We start from the raw sequence: 20,580 nt of genomic DNA, 5'->3' as shown, positions 1-20,580 counted from the left end.
ATAAATAATTATTGTGTTTGGTTGATGTAATAAAAAAATACTATTATATTATTTTATTTAAATACCATTAGATATAATTATTTTAAAATCTTTTTATATTATTTGTTATATTAATTAAAAATAAAATTTTTTTGTCCTAAAAAATTAATAAATAAAAATATAATTATAATAAAATTGAGATTATGTTAATAATCATTTAATATCTAAGATAGAAGTAATAATTAGATTACTTCTCATATTCCCTACCACATTACTATTATTATAAAATAATAACAGAGCCTTTTATTATTTGTAAGTTAAACAAAATAATTTAAATAATAAAAAATCTAAACAGCCGCTTAATGTAACATAACATATATTTTTTGAAATATAATGTGATTTTACTATGTGGAAACAAGTTTCCTAAGAGGAACAAAAAAGTTATAACTAATTACCCTGTGAAATTTATTTTTATTTATGACCAGTCCAAGTTTTCAGACCAAAATCTTTATGACTACACTCAGTTTATTGAACATGCTTTTTTAGGCAAAAATAAATACAAGTTTTTCTTATAGGTGTGCACAATCTGATTTGATGTGATGTGAAAGTCTTTTTAAATTAAATTAAAAAAACAGTTTAAAAATTTTTCAAATCAAACTAAATCATTTTAGATTTCAAATTAAATTGAAAAAAATATAGTTTGATTCGATTTAGATTTCGGTTTGAATATATTAAAACAATTCATTTATAAATATATATTAATAAAATAAATATGATATATATATATATATATATTTATTAATATATATATATATATATATAAATATATATTAATATATATTAATAGTTTTTCAGAACATAATATACATATATAAAATAAATATGATATATATATAAAAATAAATTATACATATAAATAAAATTGTAAAATAAATATGAAAAAAAAAAATTATACACCTAATTATTTATTAAAAATTTTTGTTGAATATAATTATATATATATATATATATATATATATATATATATATATATATATATATGTGTTTTTAAAAAATATGGTTTACAGTTTGATTCGATTTGAAATCGCTCAAAGTGCAAGTCAAAATAAAAATTATTTTTTAAAAATTTATCAATCTAAACTAAATTATTTTATAGACTAAACTAAACTAAACTATAATTTTTAAATAATTTGATTTGATTTTATAATTTAAGTCAAATTATACATCCTGTTAATTTTGTCCGTTAAGCTAAAAAAAAACTTACCTTGAAGATACTTAGGATAAGTATGGACCACAACGTCATTCCAAATTCAATATTCTATTATTCCATTAACCCAATCCAAACCCTAAAACATAAAGTTAACGTTACCCCACCCATTGGCCAAATATGATGTGTCAATAATCAAATATCTTACAAAAAAAAAAAAAAATTGTAAAATCACGGTAGTAACACTATATTTATTTTGTAATATAGTTTTTTTTAATGCCAAATGACATTGCCCACACAAGGTTTGATGCAAACTCAATTTTCTATACTTTAATTATTAAAAATTTAAGTATCAATCTGTTTGTTAAATTTAGTTATTATTGTTAAAGTAAAATTGTTATTTAATAAAAATATTTAAAAAAATAAAAATTTATCACATTTTCATTTTTCAGGTTTAAAAAATAACAAATTCTTTCATCTAAAGTTTGAAAAACTTATATTTCTTTTATAAGGTCAGAGATGACGACTTTCTCCCTCTCTCCTGACTTCTTTTTTAGCCTTACTCTATTTTCGACTGTCACCGATTGAGGAACTTGACTGACAAAGACCATTATTTGTCTCCAGAGAAAGATGATGCATTGTCATCATCTCTTAAACAACGACGATGCATTGTCTTCATCTAGAGACGAATGATTCATCTTTGTTGGCAGATTTCTTCGGTTAATGACAATTGGAAATGGAGCGCAATTGAAAGAGAAGCAATGAGAAAGGGAGAACGCCGTCATTGCCATCTTTGACTTCTGGCAGTGGTGGTTGAAAAAACCCTAAGGAAAAATATTGATTTTTTAAACTTTGGGTGAAAAATTTGTTAGATTTTTATATTTAAATCCAAGAAAATCTAAAAAATTTTTAAGTTTTTAAAATATTTTAGTAAGAATAATTTTACCGCTAATAATATCAGTAAAATTTAACCGATAGGTGGAATTTGAGTTTTTGATAGTTAATGGTTGGAAATTTGGGTTTGCATCAAACCTTGGGTGGGAAATAGTCATTTGACCCTTTTTTAACCTTTAATTTACTAAGTGCATGTTAAACAACACTTTGACATCTAAAAATGAACACATAAATCTTTAGTAAAATCAGAAAGTAATATATTTACTCTCTCATGCAGGAATCAAAATGATACTTTTTTATTCTAGTGGACCAAAAAGTAATAGCTTAAACCCTAGGGGCCTTAAGTTTGCGTAGGACCATTGTGTAGCTATAGCTAAGCAGTGAGAAGTTCAGTAAGTTCCAGATCCACATGTCACACAATCATTTGTTCTGTTCCACATACTGTTGCATTATGGAATTTGTGTAGGCAAAGCCAAGGTTTCTTCATATATTTCATCCGTTTGTCTTACTCTTAATCTTTGTTCTTGGCTTGTAAGCAATAGTAGTTTAACAACTTGCGCTGGCTCCATTTCCACTTGTATAAATCTTTTCAGAGATCAAAGGTCCATCAATCAAAGGGTGTCCTTTTATTTTAACATATTCTTCAAAAGTATCTCATTTTTCTTTTTTATCCTTCATGGCTAAGACTAGCCTAATTTTCTACCATCTATGGGTTTTTTACTTCTTCAACCATGTTTTTCTCTCACAATCTTCCCCTGAAACTGCTCTCATCACTCAGCTTCCTGGCTTCTCTGACTCCTTTCCTTCCAAACATTATTCTGGGTATTTTTATTTTTTATGTTTTCATTTCTTTTTTGGCTATTTCAACAGTTCCCAGTTCATGCTTGTATTTATGATTTTAACTGTGGTGGGATTATGAAGGTATGTGACTATTGATGAAAGTCATGGCAAGAATCTATTTTATTATTTCGTTGAATCTGAAGGGAATCCATCAGAAGATCCTGTGGTTCTGTGGCTCAATGGTGGACCAGGATGCTCCAGCTTTGATGGCTTTGTTTATGAGCACGGTAATCAATTCAGTTAGTTTTGCTTTATAATAGCTTTTATGTTATGTCTTATTATATGTTTGAATTGTTGTGTGTATACTCATTCTGTTCTATAACAAAAAGACCCATTTGTTTTGGATTGCCTTGTTGTGAATCATGTCAGTCCATATGACAGATAATTCTAACCAAAAACACATATCAAATGTTTGTTAGTCAAGCATAGATGATCTATTCTATGTCCTTCAAATTATGTAATCTTCTATTATTTTACTAGCGATACTTTCTATTTTGGCCTCCTTAATCTTTGTTCTTTCTCTTTGTACTCATCCCTTGTTCTTTTTGTCCTCATTGGATATTGCAGGGCCTTTCAATTTTGAAGCAGCAACGACAAAGGAAACTGTGCTCAAATTGCATCTTAATCCATACAGCTGGTCCAAGGTTTACACTCTTGATTAGGTTATTTTGTTTGTTTATACAAAATTTAACCGTTTAGCACTATAAATTTATGAATGAATGTTACTCTAGTTTTAGTCATATCTTTTCTTCCTATGTGTAAATTATCTCATTTGTGATTGTTTTGAGTCTCAGGTTTCCAGTGTTATATATCTAGATTCCCCTGCCGGTGTTGGACTTTCTTACTCAAAAAATGAAACTGACTACATTACTGGTGACAAAAAGACTGCCTCTGATACGCACACATTTCTCCTCAAGGTAATTAAAGGGAGTGGTGACTAGTTTGGCACACTGGCTATGTTATAGGTATCCATATTTTCTTATTTCTAAGAAATTTACGTTTGAACAACTTGTGCCTGTGCAATCAGTGGTTTGAGTTATACCCGGAGTTCCTTGACAACCCATTTTTTATTTCGGGAGAGTCATATGCTGGAGTATACGTGCCAACGCTTGCTTATGAAGTTGTGAAAGGTAGTTCTTCTTTTTTCTGTATTGTTGTTTTGGGTTAATCCTAATGTACTACTGTGGATTTCACACAGGAATTGATGCCGGTGTAAAGCCTGTTCTCAACTTCAAGGTATGCATCTTTAAAAATTTCTTTAGTGAAGTTATATTTCTTGGTATCAACCTCTATTCAATGTATACAGGGATATTTGGTCGGGAACGGAGTTACCGATCCTGAGTTTGATGGAAACGCTCTTGTTCCATTCGCACATGGGATGGGCTTGATCTCAGATGAGCTATTTGAGGTGGGTGGACCAACTTATCATGGTATAGAGCATTTGCATGCTATTTTCTTCTGAGTCCCTAGTAGTAAATACATTTTACTTATATTCTTGTTTGTGGAACTAATGTTGCTGCAGTTTATATTCTTGATCTATTAACCCAAAAAGATTCTTTTCTTGATGTTATTTCTTCTAGTGGAAAAGCTTTTCCAATTTTATACTGAGGTACTAAAATGGTAGAGTCATGAGGTTTCAAAGGATACCTCAGTCTGCAGGAAAGAAACCAAACAAGAGATTTTAAGTATTTGCTCAAAATAATTTCCATTTCCAGAATTAAGAGAAGTAACTGCATCAATTTTTATACTACATGATGTATTCTTGTAAAAGTTTTTGTTGGTTGATGGTTTTAATTTTTCATTTCTGAAACTTTTAGATCTCTTATCAGATACCTTTGAAGTGTTTTCCCAACACAAAATATCACGATGTATTATCTGTTACACTATGTGGCAGGAGGTGCAAAAGGAGTGCAATGGAAATTACTATAATTCAGAGCGTGAGACTTGTAACAGTAAACTTGCTGAAGTTGACGAGGTAATATAACTGCATTGTAATTTCTTATAATGATTTTAGATAAGGCCAGGCAATATGATCCACGCATTTCCATTTATTCTTAAGAATCTTATAAATTTCAGGATATAGACGGACTAAACATATATGACATTCTGGAACCATGCTATCATGGCACTGAGTCATCAGAGAACATGGCTGCTCACTTAATGCTACCTTCCAGCTTCCGGAAGTTGGGTGAGACTAACCGGCCTCTTCCCGTGAGGAAAAGGATGTTTGGTCGTGCCTGGCCTTTTAGAGCTCCTGTGAGAGATGGAATTGTTCCAACTTGGCCCCAACTCCTCAATAGTGTCTCTGTTCCATGCACCGTAAGCCACTAGGAAACAATCCTTGGACTTTTCTCTATTTCTCTTTGGTTTCTCAAGGTCATATAAATGTCATTTGAGAGACCTGTTTTCGACATATGCTCAGCTTTCCAAGTCAAAACACAAGCTAAGCTACATTTCACTTCATTGTCAATATAGTTGTAGCTTGGTTTATTCGTAGTTGACTTTATCTTGGTACACTGTTGAGAATCATATTGAAGCTCATTGTTGAATTTAATACTATGTAGGATGATGAAATTGCTACTTTATGGCTCAACAGTCCAGCAGTTAGACAAGCAATTCATGCTGAAGAGGTCAGTGATCTCTCTCTCTTTTTTTTTTGGTCAGTGTAAAGTTTAGAAACTGTGTTTTCATGATCGTTGTGATCCAACAGGGAAGCCTTGTGGGTGATTGGCAATTATGTTCAGACAACATTTTTTTTAAACATGACGCTGGGAGCATGATCAAATACCACAAGAACCTCACTGCCAGGGGATATCGGGCCCTTATATTCAGGTAGGTCTCCAAACATTAACGTCAATATTGCATACTGCATTGACACTCGTGCAACAACCTATTGTCTCATTGCATTGTTTCTAATGAAATTTATTTTTCTTCCTATTCTTGCAGTGGGGATCATGATATGTGTGTTCCATTCACTGGCAGTGAAGCCTGGACAAGGTCTATCGGATACAAAGTTGTCGATAAATGGAGGCCTTGGACCTCTAATGGACAAGTTGCTGGGTACTTCTACTAACATATTTTCAATATTTCATTTGTTATTGAAGTAATTATCTTTCTTTCTACTTCAGGAAACATCCATTTTGACTGATCTTATAAATTGCAGATATACTCAAGGATATGAGAATGGCCTCACCTTTTTAACCATAAAGGTGCTCTTTTTAAATGCTATATAAGCTTCTAGTGCAAATCATGCCTAAAATGTAACCTTTGTTTTTGATTGGTTCGGTGCAGGGAGCTGGACATACTGTTCCAGAATACAAACCGCTAGAGGCGCTGGACTTCTACAGTCGATTCTTGGCTGGAAAACCAATATGAAAGAAATGCATGGAATTGTGGCGTTGTGTGTATACATACTGCTTGATTGGGAAAGACAACATTGTTGTTTCCTGAGTCTTTCAGGTCATCAGACTTTATGGCTGAAAATATATCAATAAATTATATCCAGATAGCAAGGTTGAATGAATTAAATTGGCTGCATTTTAGATGTATTTTGCATATGCAATACCTATTTTATTTTGATGAAGAAAATCTTTGATGAATAATAATTTTATATATGACCTCACTGTCAATTGATAATAACCCAAAAGAAAAAACCTTTAATAAGGTATTTATATCGAAATATAACTTGTTAATCAATTAGATTTTGGGCTGAAAGAGGTGATTTTTTTAAGTTAATGACATTTTCAAACTTTTTGGTCCACAAATTCTGAAAGACCAATTTCAATTGAAGTGCTACGTTTCATTTAAAATGCTAGAGGGGCATTCTAACTTAGAAATTTTCTATTGACATATTTACAAAATGTAAATATACAAATTGTTAACATATGATTATCTGATATACACAAACAGTTGAAGGGTTTCTGCTACGACCGATATCTTTTTCTGTGAGTCGTCTTCAGTGTTTTCCCATACTCTGTGCAAGAAGGAAGTGCAAAGAAGACAACAGTTACCCAAAATAACTCAGCACAATGTATCAACTTTGCAACAAAATATTTTTTTACTTTATATATATATATATAATTATAAATAACTATTGTGTTATAGCAATAAATAACTTCAGTGTGATTAAAGCACAGTTGACACAATAATCATTCACTGAAGAAACGGAAAAAGGTCATCCACATATAGGGCTCTCACTATAAAGACTTTCATCATGAGTGGCCAGGAAGCTAGGAGTTAGGTGTTAGATGCATTAATTGAATTCTAGTTTTGGGCATGTTTCTACTTTTACACCGTCCTTAACAACTACACTGTTTCTGGAAAAGAGGCAATTAAAGGCTGGAGTAGACAACCACAGGCTACTATATAATTAAAAAACATGCATTAGAAGGAGGATGCAAAGTATTAATAAGAGAACTTGTTTCAATAAAAAAAATCACTTTCAAAAAAGTCTCACTTGATAGAAGTGTTGGATTCGGGCCAACCTAACTCTATTCGATTAAATTCAATTTGAATTTGTTTGATTTGAATTATAATTATAATTTCTATCTTATATGTTTTGTGTTAGTATATAGGTGAAAACATAAATTTATGTCTAGTACTTGGTATCAAAGGGTATATACGATTTTTGTCTTAGTTTGTTGTTAAATTATCATAGATTTTAACTTTAAATCTGAATTTTTTTAGAGAGATAAAATTCTTTTTTGACATTTTTAGTATGAACTTTTTGCTTATATGAATTGTACATGAAAATATAAGAATTTTAATATATCAGAGTTCTATAGATCAATTTATGTTGATTTTACGATTCAGGTCAAACGACTCGAAAAAGGACCGGCTATAGGTCAAGGATGGCCACCAGTTGACATGTCATACGCCCATTTTCATTTTCCCTTCAGCCGATGTGTATGCGCCCAGATTCAACAAATGACATGTCAATTGTTTTCTTTAAAATAAAAATCCAAACCCTGTAGTTTAAACTTAAGAGTTCAAGGCTATGTGTTTTGGGTTACTCCATTGATCTGGTTTCCATTTTGTTTGTATCTTGGTTCATAATTTTAATATAGAAAAAATTGTCATTCTCTCACTTACCCATAATCCACAAATCCAATTATTTAAATAAAGAAATAAAATATATGATTACTTAAATAAAAAAATAAAATATATGAATAATGACAATAAATTCTTTAAGAATAAGTATTATCTTTTATATAATACAACGTATCTATTTTCTTATAACTTAATGGATAAACTTTATATTTATTTTAGGTCTAAAATAATTGTTATTCTCAACAAAACTATGTGCATAAAAATAAGAAAAACAAATTAATTAAATAAAAAATTTTATTATTAAATAATGTATATAAATCAATCATACAATGAAACCAACTCTCATCGTAAAATTGCAATTTTTTTTTTTAATCTCCTTAATAAAAACATGGATGATATGTCGTCTATGAAAACCATATGCATCCAACATGTTAGCTAGATATGGTCCTCAACCTCCAATTGAGTCATGATTCGGCCCAATTAACCTGATTTTGTTAGTTCTGATCCAACTTGACTCCACTCAGTTTAACTCAGTTTGAATTCGTTTGATTCAAATTACAATTATAGTTTCTATTTTGTATGTTTTGTGTGAGTGCATAGGTAGAAACATGAATTTATGCTCGACATTTGGTATCAAAGAGTATATATAATCTCTGTCTTGGTTTGTTGTTGAACTGCGATGGATTTGAAATTTAAACTCGAATTTCTTTATAGAGATAAAATTCTTTTTTGGCATTTTTAGCATGAAATTTTTGCTTAAACAAATTCTACATGAAAATATGTGAATTTTGATACATAGAACATCAAAATCAAAGTTCTGTAGACTAATTTTATGATTCAAGCTTTCTATTTTTCCGTAACAGTGTGGTTGTTAATGATTGTGTAGAAAGTAGAAACTTCCCTAAAATTGGAATTCAATTAATGCATTTAGCTTCTTAACCACTCATACTTGAAATCTCTATAGTGAGAGCCCTAAATGTGGATAATCAATTTTTCGTTTATTTATTTAGTGAATGATTATTGTGTCAACTATGCTTTGATCACACTGAAGTTATTTATTGCTATAACATAAAAAGTTATTTATAATTATATACATAAAGAAAAAAATATCTTGTTGCAAAGTTGATACGCTGTGCTGTGTTGAGTTATTTTGGGCAACTGTTGTCTTCTTCACACTTCCTTCTTGCACAGAGCATGGGAAAACACTAAAGACGTCTCACAAAAAAAGATATTGGTGGTAGGGATGGCAACGGGGAGGGGCGGGGAGGGGACCCGTCCCCGCTACAGGGATGAAAATGATTCCCTGTCCCCTCCCCGCAAAGAAAAAATCCCCTCCCCATCTCGGCGGGAAAAAATCTCCTCTCCGTACCCGTAAAAAAAAAATATTTTTTTACCTTGTAAATACAATATAAATATATTAAATAACAAAATTAAGCAAAATTAAAAATAATCTGCTATTTCAAATATCATAAATATAATATATTATCTTCTTTAATATACACAACAAAAACCTAAATAAATTTGAAAAATATAAATAATTTAAAATTATAAAAATATATTAATATTTTAAATAAAGATATTAATATAAAGGGACGAGGATAGGGGTGGGGAGGGGACACATGTATCCCCATCTTTGGACCGGCCCCGATTGTGGGGATTTTTTTCATCTCCGTCTCTATCCCCTTCCTCGTTTCTATCAGGGAATCTCCTCCCCATTACGGTTGGGGAGGGTCAGATCCCCTAAAGTCAGACTCAAATTGCCATCCCTAATCGGTGGTGGCACAACTCTTCAACTGTTTCTGTGTATTAGACACTCATATGATGGGTAAATTTTCTTTCATCTTGGTTCTCTCTTGCTGAGGCAATTTTTATGTTTATATTTTGTAAAAATGCATATGATAACTAACAGTTTCCTTTTGCAGGGCCATACTTTTGTAAAACCCTATATTATCATAAATTCTAATTACCCCCAAAAGTTTAAAAATATACCTTTAGCCCTCTAAGCTTTGTGCAATTCAATTGACAGACTTGCCGTCAGCCTTACTCATCCCGAGTGTAACTTGCTATGTTGATTACTGTGGAGTAGGCCGAGGTCGAACTTGGAAGTTAGATAAAAGGAAGCTGGTCTGAGAGTCGTTATATTTTCCTTCCTTGCCAAAAATGGCTCTGACCTCGCTGCATTCCTCACCAAATCCTACTTTTGTAAACGAAAACGGCACTGTATCATTCTTAAAGAAACATTCGTGTTCATCCACTTCAACTACTGCTAGTACTGTATTCTCTGCTTTGCCATTCAAGTCAACCTTGTTCGGCAACAAAACGCTTTCATTGGAGAAAACCCGATTTCGACCCGGATCCTTTCACGTTTCCGCCATCAATTCAAGCAGGGTTTCATGTCATACATTCGATGTTGTGATAATCGGTGCTGGCATAATCGGATTGACCATCGCCCGCCAGTTTCTTCTCGGGTCGGATCTGTCCGTTGCTGTTGTTGACAAAGCCCTCCCTTGTTCTGGTGCCACCGGTGCCGGTAAATACCTAAAAACTAAACTAACTTTCTTGTATAGTAGCAGCAAAATCGGGAATTTATTTTGTGCTGGTAAAACTTGAAGGAAAAAAAAAAAAAAACAAAATTGAGATTTTTTTCAAAAATAAATTATTGATAATTTATCTTATGAAATGATACGATGGTCGAGCTTTAATGGTGTTTATTATTTATGGAGTACTCTTATAGCATAATAATAGAGGTACAAATTTATTATACAAATTCCTTTCATGCAAACTGATGTGTGATGAATGTAGATAAAAGTCAACTTAATAAGTACTCAATTAATATAGATAAAATGTCAACTCTTTCATGCAAATTTTTTCATACATGTTGACGAGTGAATATAAGTTGTATACGTAGTAAAACTCTTATTTATATGCCAGTTTCATGTGGTGAAGGGCATAAAGTTTTGGGATATAATTTGAGAGGATAATTTTAAGTTTGTATTTATTTTTTTGGAACAAGAATTTTGAGAATTTATCTGGGAAATGTAAGATTACTCGGTTTGGAGGATTTATTAAATTTTTTATTTACTTTTAGGGCAGGGCTACATATGGATGATACACAAAACACCTGGGAGTGACAAATGGGACTTGGCAATGAGAAGTCATAAATTGTGGAAGAAGTTTGCAGAGAGTGTAAGTGATCAAGGCTTGGACCCTCTTCAAGTATTGGGATGGAAAAAGACAGGTATGTAAATTTCATATTGAGTTTTGCTTTATGATACATTGTTATAGTTACTAGTTTTCTTCCTGAACAGAAAATGTCAAATTAATTCGTTAGTAATCTGTTAATGGGCTTGTGGGTTTCTTATTTCAATAGTGAACCCAATTATTAGTTGAAACTATATTGTTGTAATGGATATGGTGATAGTAACAGTATTGTGATCTGGTTTACAGGAAGTTTGTTAATTGGTAGGGATCCTGAAGAGTTGCTCATGTTGCAAGACAGGGTGAAGCAATTGTCTGAAGCTGGGTTGAGAGCTGAATACTTGCCTGGCAGTGATTTGCTTCGAAAGGAACCTGAATTAATGATTGGAGAACATAGTGGGGCTGCCTTTTTACCGGATGACTGCCAGTTAGATGCTTTGCATACTGTTGCATATATTGAAAAGGTCCCTTTTATTTAGGAATATACTTGTTGATCTTTGTATCATGTTTTAGTTGCCTCTGGCCCATATTTTGTATATCAATGTTGACATGACTGATATGTAGGTTAACAGAGATTTCATATCAAAAGGAAGGTATGCAGAGTTCTTCCATGACCCTGTTAAATGTTTATTAAGGTATGTTGTATTCTCTTTGTGCTGTACCCAAATCCTGTGCTGACACTGAAGGTCTATAGCAGATTTTTCAAGTCAGAGGTGATATTGTGCGCTGAGCAACTCTAATGGTTCTTATACTTTACTCAGATCTCATAGCACAGGTGAGATTGAAGCAGTTCAGACTTCCAAAAACACGATATACTGCAAAAAAGCTATCATAGTTGCAGCTGGTTGTTGGAGTGGATCTTTGATGCATGATCTATTTAGGGAAACAGATATTATATTGGATGTCCCTGTAAAGCCTCGAAAGGTTTGAATCCAGGATGTCAACTAACTTGTACATAATTAGTTTATCCGTTGGTTTGTGGTATTCGAGTTTTACAGAACTTCTTTTGTATTGAATCTTTATATCATTTATGGATCTCTTGTTTCACTCTTAACCATGTTTCTAAACTTCTTAAATTATTGGTTAAAATAGATAGGATGAATTTTATTAACTGTGTAATTCTTGAGATGCTGACTTTACAATTCACTTCATTTGCCAAATTTTTTCATGCCATCATCCCCACCGGTTATCATTCATGTTTCAGTCTTGGGATCTTGAAATGGAATTCAGTCAAAATTTTTAAGCCTGATGATTTCTGTCATTGGATCTTCTTACAGGGCCACTTGCTTGTGCTTGAGAATTTTAATCTTCTTAAATTGAATCATGGTACAATGGAGGTGGGTTATACTTTTCATAATAATCTGACTCTGCATCAAGAATTGGAGGAGAATGGGCAGATGTTGTCTGTTTCAATGGGAGCCACTACAGACATGACAGGAAACCTTGTTCTTGGTAAACTGAATACTCCAGTGCAGCTGCTTTGACCTTTTTCTATATAATGATAAAAAATAACATTAGCATCGGCATACTTTGTTTTAAGTGATCATGATATTTTCTACTTTTTCTTAGAAGCATTTATTTTGCATATCCATCTTGGCATTAATGCTTATTATTTTGTTTCTGTTTTTTAGCTTTAGCATAGGAACTTCCTGGTTCTGTCTATTTGTTATAGCATCAAATTTATGTGGAATATCACCTAAGCCAATTATTGCAATGTCTCTATCTCGTATATATCCTCTTGCTCAAAGAGGACATTGTTGTGCAGATTTATGTGTAAGCTTTTCTTTAATTATAATTGTTTTTTTTTTTTTAAATAAGATGATCAGAGCCCAGATGAAGAGAAAATTTGCAATGCAAACATCAGATACAACAATTACAGAGACTGTTAAATTACTTCAAAAGGGTTGTTTATTGATCAAGAGATAATTACTAGGAAGAGGACTCTACATTCCACCTCTTGGCTTACAAAACTGGAAAAGATTAAAAATAAGAAAGCAGAGAAATGACCCAAGGAACACTTCAAAGATTCCTGGCCATTCTAGAGGCTAGCTCTTGCCCAAAACTACAACCGACAACAAAATTTTCTTCTCTCCTTTTCCTACCTCATTTGTTCTTTCTGCATAACCATTTAGCTACCTCACCAGCCATTTAAATTCACGTGGCCATGCTCAAATGCTGCTGTGATCTCCCTGGATCACCATCTTCCCACCCCCATTCATTGGTTCATTCTATTTGGTCCAAATTTTGCACCTATGTGGGTAAACCTTAGTAATTAGAGCTCTATCATAAGATAAGATGGTTTTTGATATATGTTACTCTTAAGGCTTATATCTTAGTCTTTTTCTAGTATACTGATATGCAGTAGGTCATTTTTGAAAGTTACCACACATGCTAGCCTGCCCTTAAGTTTATCATCTGAAATTGCAGGGACCAGCCGCCAGTTTGTAGGGTTCAACACAGAAGTGGATGAATCAGTAATCGAACGTATATGGACACGGGCTGCAGAGTTCTTTCCCAAATTAAGAGACTTTTCTCTCACAGACTTAAGTAGGAGCAGAAAAGTGAGGATAGGATTGCGCCCTTACAGTAAGTCCATATCTTCTTTGATTTGCGATTTTTTCCTCAGATTCTTGGATTTTAACCACCCAAAATTTATGATTGTGAAGTTGTCATCTATAAAATTAATGAAGTGTGATATGAAAATTTCCTGGTTTCAGTGCCTGATGGAAAACCCGTTATTGGGCCTGTCCCCAGTCTATCAAATGTATTCCTTGCAACTGGTCATGAAGGAGAAGGACTTTCTTTGGTAAGAATTTCTTTTTAACTCTGAAGAGTATAAAGATTTACTGCTGAGTTTTTAAAGTAGAGTGGTTATTATACATTTTTTTTAACAGTTTGAAACCAAAATGTAGAGTTATGTGCTATCACTTAATTTGTTATGTTTTTAGTATATTTTTTATCAATTATCTTTTATAGTTCAACAGTTGCAGATTTTACCACAATTGTCTGGCTGAGTTTCATAAACTAAAAGTAATGGAGAAATCATTGACCATTTTGGCCCACTTTTCAGGCTTTGGGGACTGCAGAAATGGTTGCTGATATGGTATTGCAAAATCCCTTAAAGGTTGATGGAGCAACATTTGCCGTTCAAGGTCGATGTAACTAACACAGTTGATAAAATAGGTTAATGTTACTCTCTCAATGTATGAAGGAAGAGGTTTGGTGGGAAAAGCCTCTTGTGATATCAAGTTAACCATCTGTACCCCTATGATGGACTGAGGTAGGAATTTAATGTTTTCAATTACTAATATATATTAGAAAAAATACATTTAATTATGGATGTACATCAACACCATCTCCCTATGAGAGGACATCGCTAGAAGATTATCTCCCTGTGAGCCGATGTTAATCACCCCTTTACTCGCAGTATTGGGAGGTCCACTATGTAGAGCAATCGTTTATCCTGAAATTACGAAGAATGAAAAGTTATCACTTTGTTAGGATTAACTTCATGCAATCGACTTCATAACAACAATGTACATACCTGAAATATGTCTCTAATCCTGTTTCTGATATCTCGTGACATATACATTGCAATGTCAGTGAACGTGGAGAAGTGAAGACCAATAACAAGAGCAAACTCATATGGGCCGAACCTCACGTCAATCCCATTGATTCGAAACTATAATTGATCTCTCATATCATGTCTGATAATCCCTCTCAATATAAATGAGAGGACTAAGATTGAGTTGAATCTTATGTCTCTAAACCAAAGAAAATATCCAAAGTATATCCTCTCAAACATTTGTAGCTGCCTTTAGGTTAATGTAGACATGATTGGGGCTATGGGTTTTCTTTTTAATCAGGTTGTTATCTCCGTCGGGAAGTGTAGACTCTCATCGGGAAATCTGAATTTCCCTTTTTGCTCCCTTTTTTGCTCGCTTTGGTGCTCCTAACGTCTTCTTTTTTTTTTTTTTTGAATCTTTTTGTCAAACAATAAAACAATCGTTAGCATGATAATTTTCATAATATTATTAGAATAATTAAAAAAAATGGATTGAAAAATCTACACATAAATACCCTTAAAATGAAAGGAACATATCTGTTAAATAAGTAAATTTTATCAATTATTGTAATTATTCAAAAAAAAATGGACTGAAAATTTGAAAACTATATGTCGCAAAACTCTAGGATAGCAAACCTTTAGTTAGCCCTCCCACCCCAAATCATGACAAATTTCTGTTTGCGCCCTTTAATCTATAACAATTTTAATTTGTCCTCTCATACACCTCTTATTTAAAAAAAAATGACAGAAAATTAGAAATCGATATGTTTAAAAACCTTAGTATGAAAATTACATATTTCCTAAATAAGTAAAATCTATCAATTATCGTAATAATTCGAAAAACACATATTGTAAAATTGAAAAGTATATGTCGAAAAATCTTATGATAGTAAACATATCAATTTGTCCCCCCAAAATCGTGACAAATTTCCATTTGCCCTTGATAAATCTCATATTTAGAAAAAACTGATGAGAAATTCGAAATCTACACATCTAAAACCCTTAGTATGAAAGGTACATATCTCTTAAATAAATAAAAATCTATCAATTATCGTAATAATTCAAAAAAATAAACTAGAAATTTGAAAACTACACATCGGAAAACTCTAGGATAACAAAAATTTCAATTTCCTCCAAATTCATGGCAATGTTCAATTTACCCCCCAAATTTATGACATTTCACTTCACCCCAAATTCATGGAAAATTTTCATTTGCCCCCTTGAAAACATGACAATTTTTTTAACCCCAAAATCCATAACAATTTCAATTGGCCTCCTCATAAACCTCATAATTAAATATGCCTCTAACCCTGAAAACATCATTCCCCACCCCCCCCTTAAGCCCATTAAATTACAATCTACCCGTCAAAATCCAAAAACTAGTAATTTCCCCCTATCACAAAATCTCACAAAGGGTCATTGTTTAAAAACTTGCTTTTTCCTCCCTATCATGATATATCACAAAGAATCATCGTTGAAAAACTTTTATTTTTTCCCTACGGCAAAATATCTCAAAGGTTACATACTGTTTAAAAACTTGCATTTCCCCCTATCACGAAAACTCTAAAAACCCAACTGTTTTTGGATGAATATATATGTTTCGTGATACACGAGTCATATATATTTATTTTGAAACAATGTCTCTGCCACAATTTTAAACAAAAAAATGAAATTTTCGACTCCCATTTCAACACTAAACAAATCTATGCATACTATAGACAAAAGTCCTCAAAAAATTCATTTAAAACACGTAAAAATTGACCCATAAAATCATAGTTCATACTGGAAACTCTAACTCTAAATCATGAAAAATCTTCATCAAATAAGTGAAATATTAACACCAAATTGATTAAAAATTGATAAAGAATGAATTACTAACTTTATTGGCTATTTTTGTCACCGACGAACTAGAAATATTCAGCAAAATTGATGGTTTTGTGACGTTTCATGATGGTGAACAGTAACTTTCAGTGTATAGCGAAATGAATTTTTGACAAGCACAGTGCTTTTGTGAAAATCCTTTCATGTTTTATGAAATTATGTAAGGGACAATATCATCATTTCACCTTTTTAAGGTATTTTTGCTTGATGAAGAAAGATGGTGGTAGTTTTGTTAATGGTATAAACAGTAGGGTATTTAATTTAATTTTTCTTGAAAATATTTTTTATGTTATTTGTTATATTAATTGACAATTAATATATTTTTGTCTTAAAAAATAAATAAATAAGAATATAATTATAATAAATCAATATTATATTGATAATTTTTTAATATTTAAATTAATGTTAATTATCTTACGATCCAAATAATGTTAATAATAAAAAATAAACAATTAGTGTAATATTTTTATATATCGGAGCAAACACCTTTTAGTGTGGAAATCGTAATTTACTCTCAATAATGCAGTATTTGGTCCTGTGAAAACTTCTGTCACCCATGCTTATAAACAACTCTTTGTTCACTTTGTTTTGATCTTTTACTTAACGCAGATCAATCAAAGTCGGGGCTAGAATGTCATGTCAAATGCTTCAATGTATGTAACCACTTTGTTTTTTTTTTTTTGCGGTAAAAGTATGATTCATTTGCTAACCCAACTAGTACTCCTGTCATAACTTGTTTTGTGGCCTCTAAGTTTAAGGCCACAAATGGTGGGCCCAAAAGTAATATTTCCATTTTCAAAGTCTTAACAGAACTTTCTCTTTAGCCATTTCATTTGCTAAACTTTGTCCCCCAAGTAGGCCAAGCCACATTCCTGGCTGGCTCCACCTTGAATATACTGTATAACATGATTTTAAAAATTAGATTAGATCGGCTAAAATCTTGAGTTTGACCTAAACTGTTGAAAAAAAATCAAAATTTTTAAAATTCATTATTAATACTTGAAACTATGATCTCATCTATTACACTTTCGAGATGGAACTAACCATATTGAGTAGGTTAACTTTAAGTTTATTGACCAACTTTACAATCATTGAATTAAATAAGTTAATATTATTATTTTGATATGTTATTAGAAGAATTTGAACTCAAACTTTTTATTTTGGAAGCCCACCCATTTACCCTCCACATCCCCTTCCCACCACCCCCCACAAAAAAAAAAAAAAAACCTACTATCCTTTTAAGATGAAATCAACCATGCTGATTAAGTTGAATCGTAGTCCAATGATTGGTTTTATAACCATTGAACTAAATAAGTTAAAAATATTATTTTAATATATCGTTAAGAAAACCTGAATCCAAACTCTTCATCTTGAAATCCTACCTCTGTTCTAGTGCCGTCATTGCAGCTAAAACCTTTCTATATTTTTACTACATTTCAATTAAATTTAGAAAGTAAAATGAGAGAAAGGCAGAAATTTTGTTTTTCAATGTAATACATTTTTGTCTTGGCAGGATTCGGACTTTATTTTGAAATGCAAGAAAGGTAAAAAGTTTGATGTATGACATTTTTGCCTTTGCTAATGTAATGTCTTTTGATGGGTTAAATGCCAACTAGTATCCCAATAGTTACGTTCCCAATTTATGTCTCTTCCCATAGTTGTCAGAGCTCAATTCTATTCATATTGTTTCTCTTAGGATTACTAATAGAGACATAAAGTTGGTTGCTAACATCATAGTAGTTGAATGGCACGTTATATCATATATTAAAAATTTGATTTTTTATATTGTGTATCATATTGTATAACTCTTTTTGAAAAAAAAAAAATTGAAATTCTAATTTCACATCATCATCTTGGAAAACATAAAAAACACCTTCTAAAATTTTAAAATTTCTTATCAGCCATGATACCGCTTTTCTAAAAATGTATATCGATTTATATTAGTTATATATATTGTATTGTATAATACATTCACTCTATCATATTAATTTTTGATACACCTTAAAATACATATTATTTTTCATCTATATCATACAATACGTATTGTGTATCTTAAGATTCTAATAACCATGGCCAACATTCATCCGCAAGTTGTGGAAGTCATTTCAATTTTTTGACATGGTAGTATCTAATTCTAAGACACTCATTTTTTTTTTTAATGTGATTTCATCTTGTTGCTGATTAAATTTATTCTCATTTTGATGATAATATGGCACTTGCTTGATATGGACTTGGAAACCATGTCATTTCTCAAAACTTAAAAAAAAAAAAATTGAGTTGTTGTGAACCTTATGACACTTCCATTGAAGCCACCCTTCCCTTACTATTAGTGACGAACCTAGGATTTTTGTTAAGGGTGGTTCTCCATGACTTTGTCATTATTAGGGTAGATGCGACTCACCCCAAAACTTTTTGGTTCGAGATTGTTAAGTCAAAGTAAAAGCTAATTCAATTTGAGTTTGACTTGAATTTGTGATTTGTGGCTTGAGTTCATGGTTTCTGGTTCGACTTCATATTCATTGATAAAACGACATTATTTTATCCAATAATAATGACTTTGTTTTAAGTAAAACAACATCGTTTTAATAATTGTTTGACATAATTTCAATTAAGCTATGAACCAAGTTCAAAATGAATCGAGCCATTTACTCGAATCATAAGCTAGATCGAGTTGAACTTCCTCTAACTCGAGTTTACTTTGGTTAAAAAAATGAGTCGACTCTCCTAGTTCAAACTTGGCTTGAGTTTAAATGAAATAAATTCAAGCTAAACAAAACTGTATTGACACGACTTTTGAGATTGAGTCAACTCGTTTTAGGTTTAACTCTAATACTTGTTTACAAATCAACTAGTAAAAACTTTCTAAAAACCACCTAATTTTAACAAAATGAAATAATACAATATTAATAAAATGAAAGAAAATAATGCAATGACACACATACTTTTTTTTACATGGATAACTTTTTCAATTTGAAGAGAGCCAAAAAATAAAGGAAAACAAAAAACGATCCACTTAAATCCAAGTTGGTATAAGAGCCACAGATGGTATGTGCTACTTTTCCTTCACAAGCCACTAAACTGAATACATACACCTCACAAGCTATTTTATGTCCATATAATAGTGTCATCGTGCGCAACTAGGATAATATTTGGGATGAGACTTTTGTTATATTTGGGGTGTGTAACATAACTTTGTAATGAGACTTTTGAGATATCTTTTTGGGTGTAACATTACTCAATTTGTGGGATATTTTTGAGTTCATGTTTATTTGTAAGGTAGGGCTACATATGAATGATACATGGGATAGTTAGGAGTGATACTAAGGATTTAATAATGAGAAGCCAAAACTTGTGGAACAAGTTGACATAAAGTATAAGTTATCAAGGCTTGGGCCCTCTTCAAGTATTAGGGTGGAAAAAGATAGGTGTGTAAATATCACTTTATCATTGTTAATTATTTTTTATAATGTATTGTGTTTCAGTCTAAACATAAATGTCTTAAAAAGTGTCAGTAATCTATCAAATGGGCTTAGGGGTTTCTTTATCCACTAGTGAACCTAAATATATATGTAACACCCATTTTCAGATACATATCCTTACACTATATATGAACCCAAAGAGACGTGTTAACTTAAAATCTTACTTAAACATACAGCTGATAATTGGCATGATTAACATCACTTAACTACCAAAGTGAGCAAAAAATTGTAAACATAATTAACTAAAAATGCATCAATACTATAAGTATCATATCATCCAAAAATATAATAGTGTCTGAAATCCACAACATAAACCAACAGTGCATATATAGATACTATATCTTCATAAATACATAACAAAAGTCTAAATAAAGAAATGATATATTTGCCTCTTCTCTCATGCAATGTTTTAATTTGATCATTGGATCCCCTGCAACCTTATTGCTCGACATGCTTACTTGCAGTACCACGACAAAAAAAGTGGCAAG

At 31.7% G+C, this 20,580-nt stretch overlaps 2 protein-coding genes across 2 annotated transcripts; both read left to right on the top strand.

The window, feature by feature from the left end:
• The first annotated feature begins 2,582 nt into the window (after positions 1-2,582).
• On the top strand, positions 2,583-6,468 carry LOC123197079 (serine carboxypeptidase-like 20). Its single transcript, XM_044611265.1, has 14 exons — positions 2,583-2,902; positions 3,002-3,147; positions 3,488-3,564; positions 3,715-3,837; positions 3,948-4,050; positions 4,119-4,156; positions 4,227-4,328; positions 4,815-4,895; positions 4,997-5,239; positions 5,485-5,550; positions 5,631-5,752; positions 5,867-5,980; positions 6,084-6,129; positions 6,212-6,468. The coding sequence occupies exons 1-14, from the start codon at positions 2,757-2,759 to the stop codon at positions 6,293-6,295; spliced, it is 1,491 nt and encodes a 496-aa protein (XP_044467200.1). The 5' UTR covers positions 2,583-2,756; the 3' UTR covers positions 6,296-6,468.
• Positions 6,469-10,019: 3,551 nt separating this feature from the next.
• LOC123197049 (hydrogen cyanide synthase subunit HcnC) lies at positions 10,020-14,503 on the top strand. Its single transcript, XM_044611231.1, has 9 exons — positions 10,020-10,499; positions 11,058-11,207; positions 11,417-11,631; positions 11,732-11,802; positions 11,929-12,091; positions 12,445-12,619; positions 13,595-13,753; positions 13,885-13,973; positions 14,238-14,503. The coding sequence occupies exons 1-9, from the start codon at positions 10,130-10,132 to the stop codon at positions 14,331-14,333; spliced, it is 1,488 nt and encodes a 495-aa protein (XP_044467166.1). The 5' UTR covers positions 10,020-10,129; the 3' UTR covers positions 14,334-14,503.
• The last annotated feature ends 6,077 nt before the right edge of the window (positions 14,504-20,580 follow it).

This window comes from Mangifera indica, chromosome 14 (assembly GCF_011075055.1).
Source record: "Mangifera indica cultivar Alphonso chromosome 14, CATAS_Mindica_2.1, whole genome shotgun sequence".
NCBI lineage: Eukaryota > Viridiplantae > Streptophyta > Magnoliopsida > Sapindales > Anacardiaceae > Mangifera > Mangifera indica.
This window is presented reverse-complemented; position numbering and strand designations above follow the sequence as displayed.

Coding starts and splice junctions, on each gene's coding strand:
- LOC123197079 (XM_044611265.1), top strand. CDS start 2,757: ATGGCTAAGACTAGCCTAATTTTCTACCATCTATGGGTTTTTTACTTC. Junction 3,565..3,714: donor ATCCATACAGCTGGTCCAAG/GTTTACACTCTT, acceptor TTTGAGTCTCAG/GTTTCCAGTGTTATATATCT. Junction 5,753..5,866: donor TATCGGGCCCTTATATTCAG/GTAGGTCTCCAA, acceptor CTATTCTTGCAG/TGGGGATCATGATATGTGTG.
- LOC123197049 (XM_044611231.1), top strand. CDS start 10,130: ATGGCTCTGACCTCGCTGCATTCCTCACCAAATCCTACTTTTGTAAAC. Junction 10,500..11,057: donor TTCTGGTGCCACCGGTGCCG/GTAAATACCTAA, acceptor ATTTACTTTTAG/GGCAGGGCTACATATGGATG. Junction 13,754..13,884: donor GATAGGATTGCGCCCTTACA/GTAAGTCCATAT, acceptor TCCTGGTTTCAG/TGCCTGATGGAAAACCCGTT.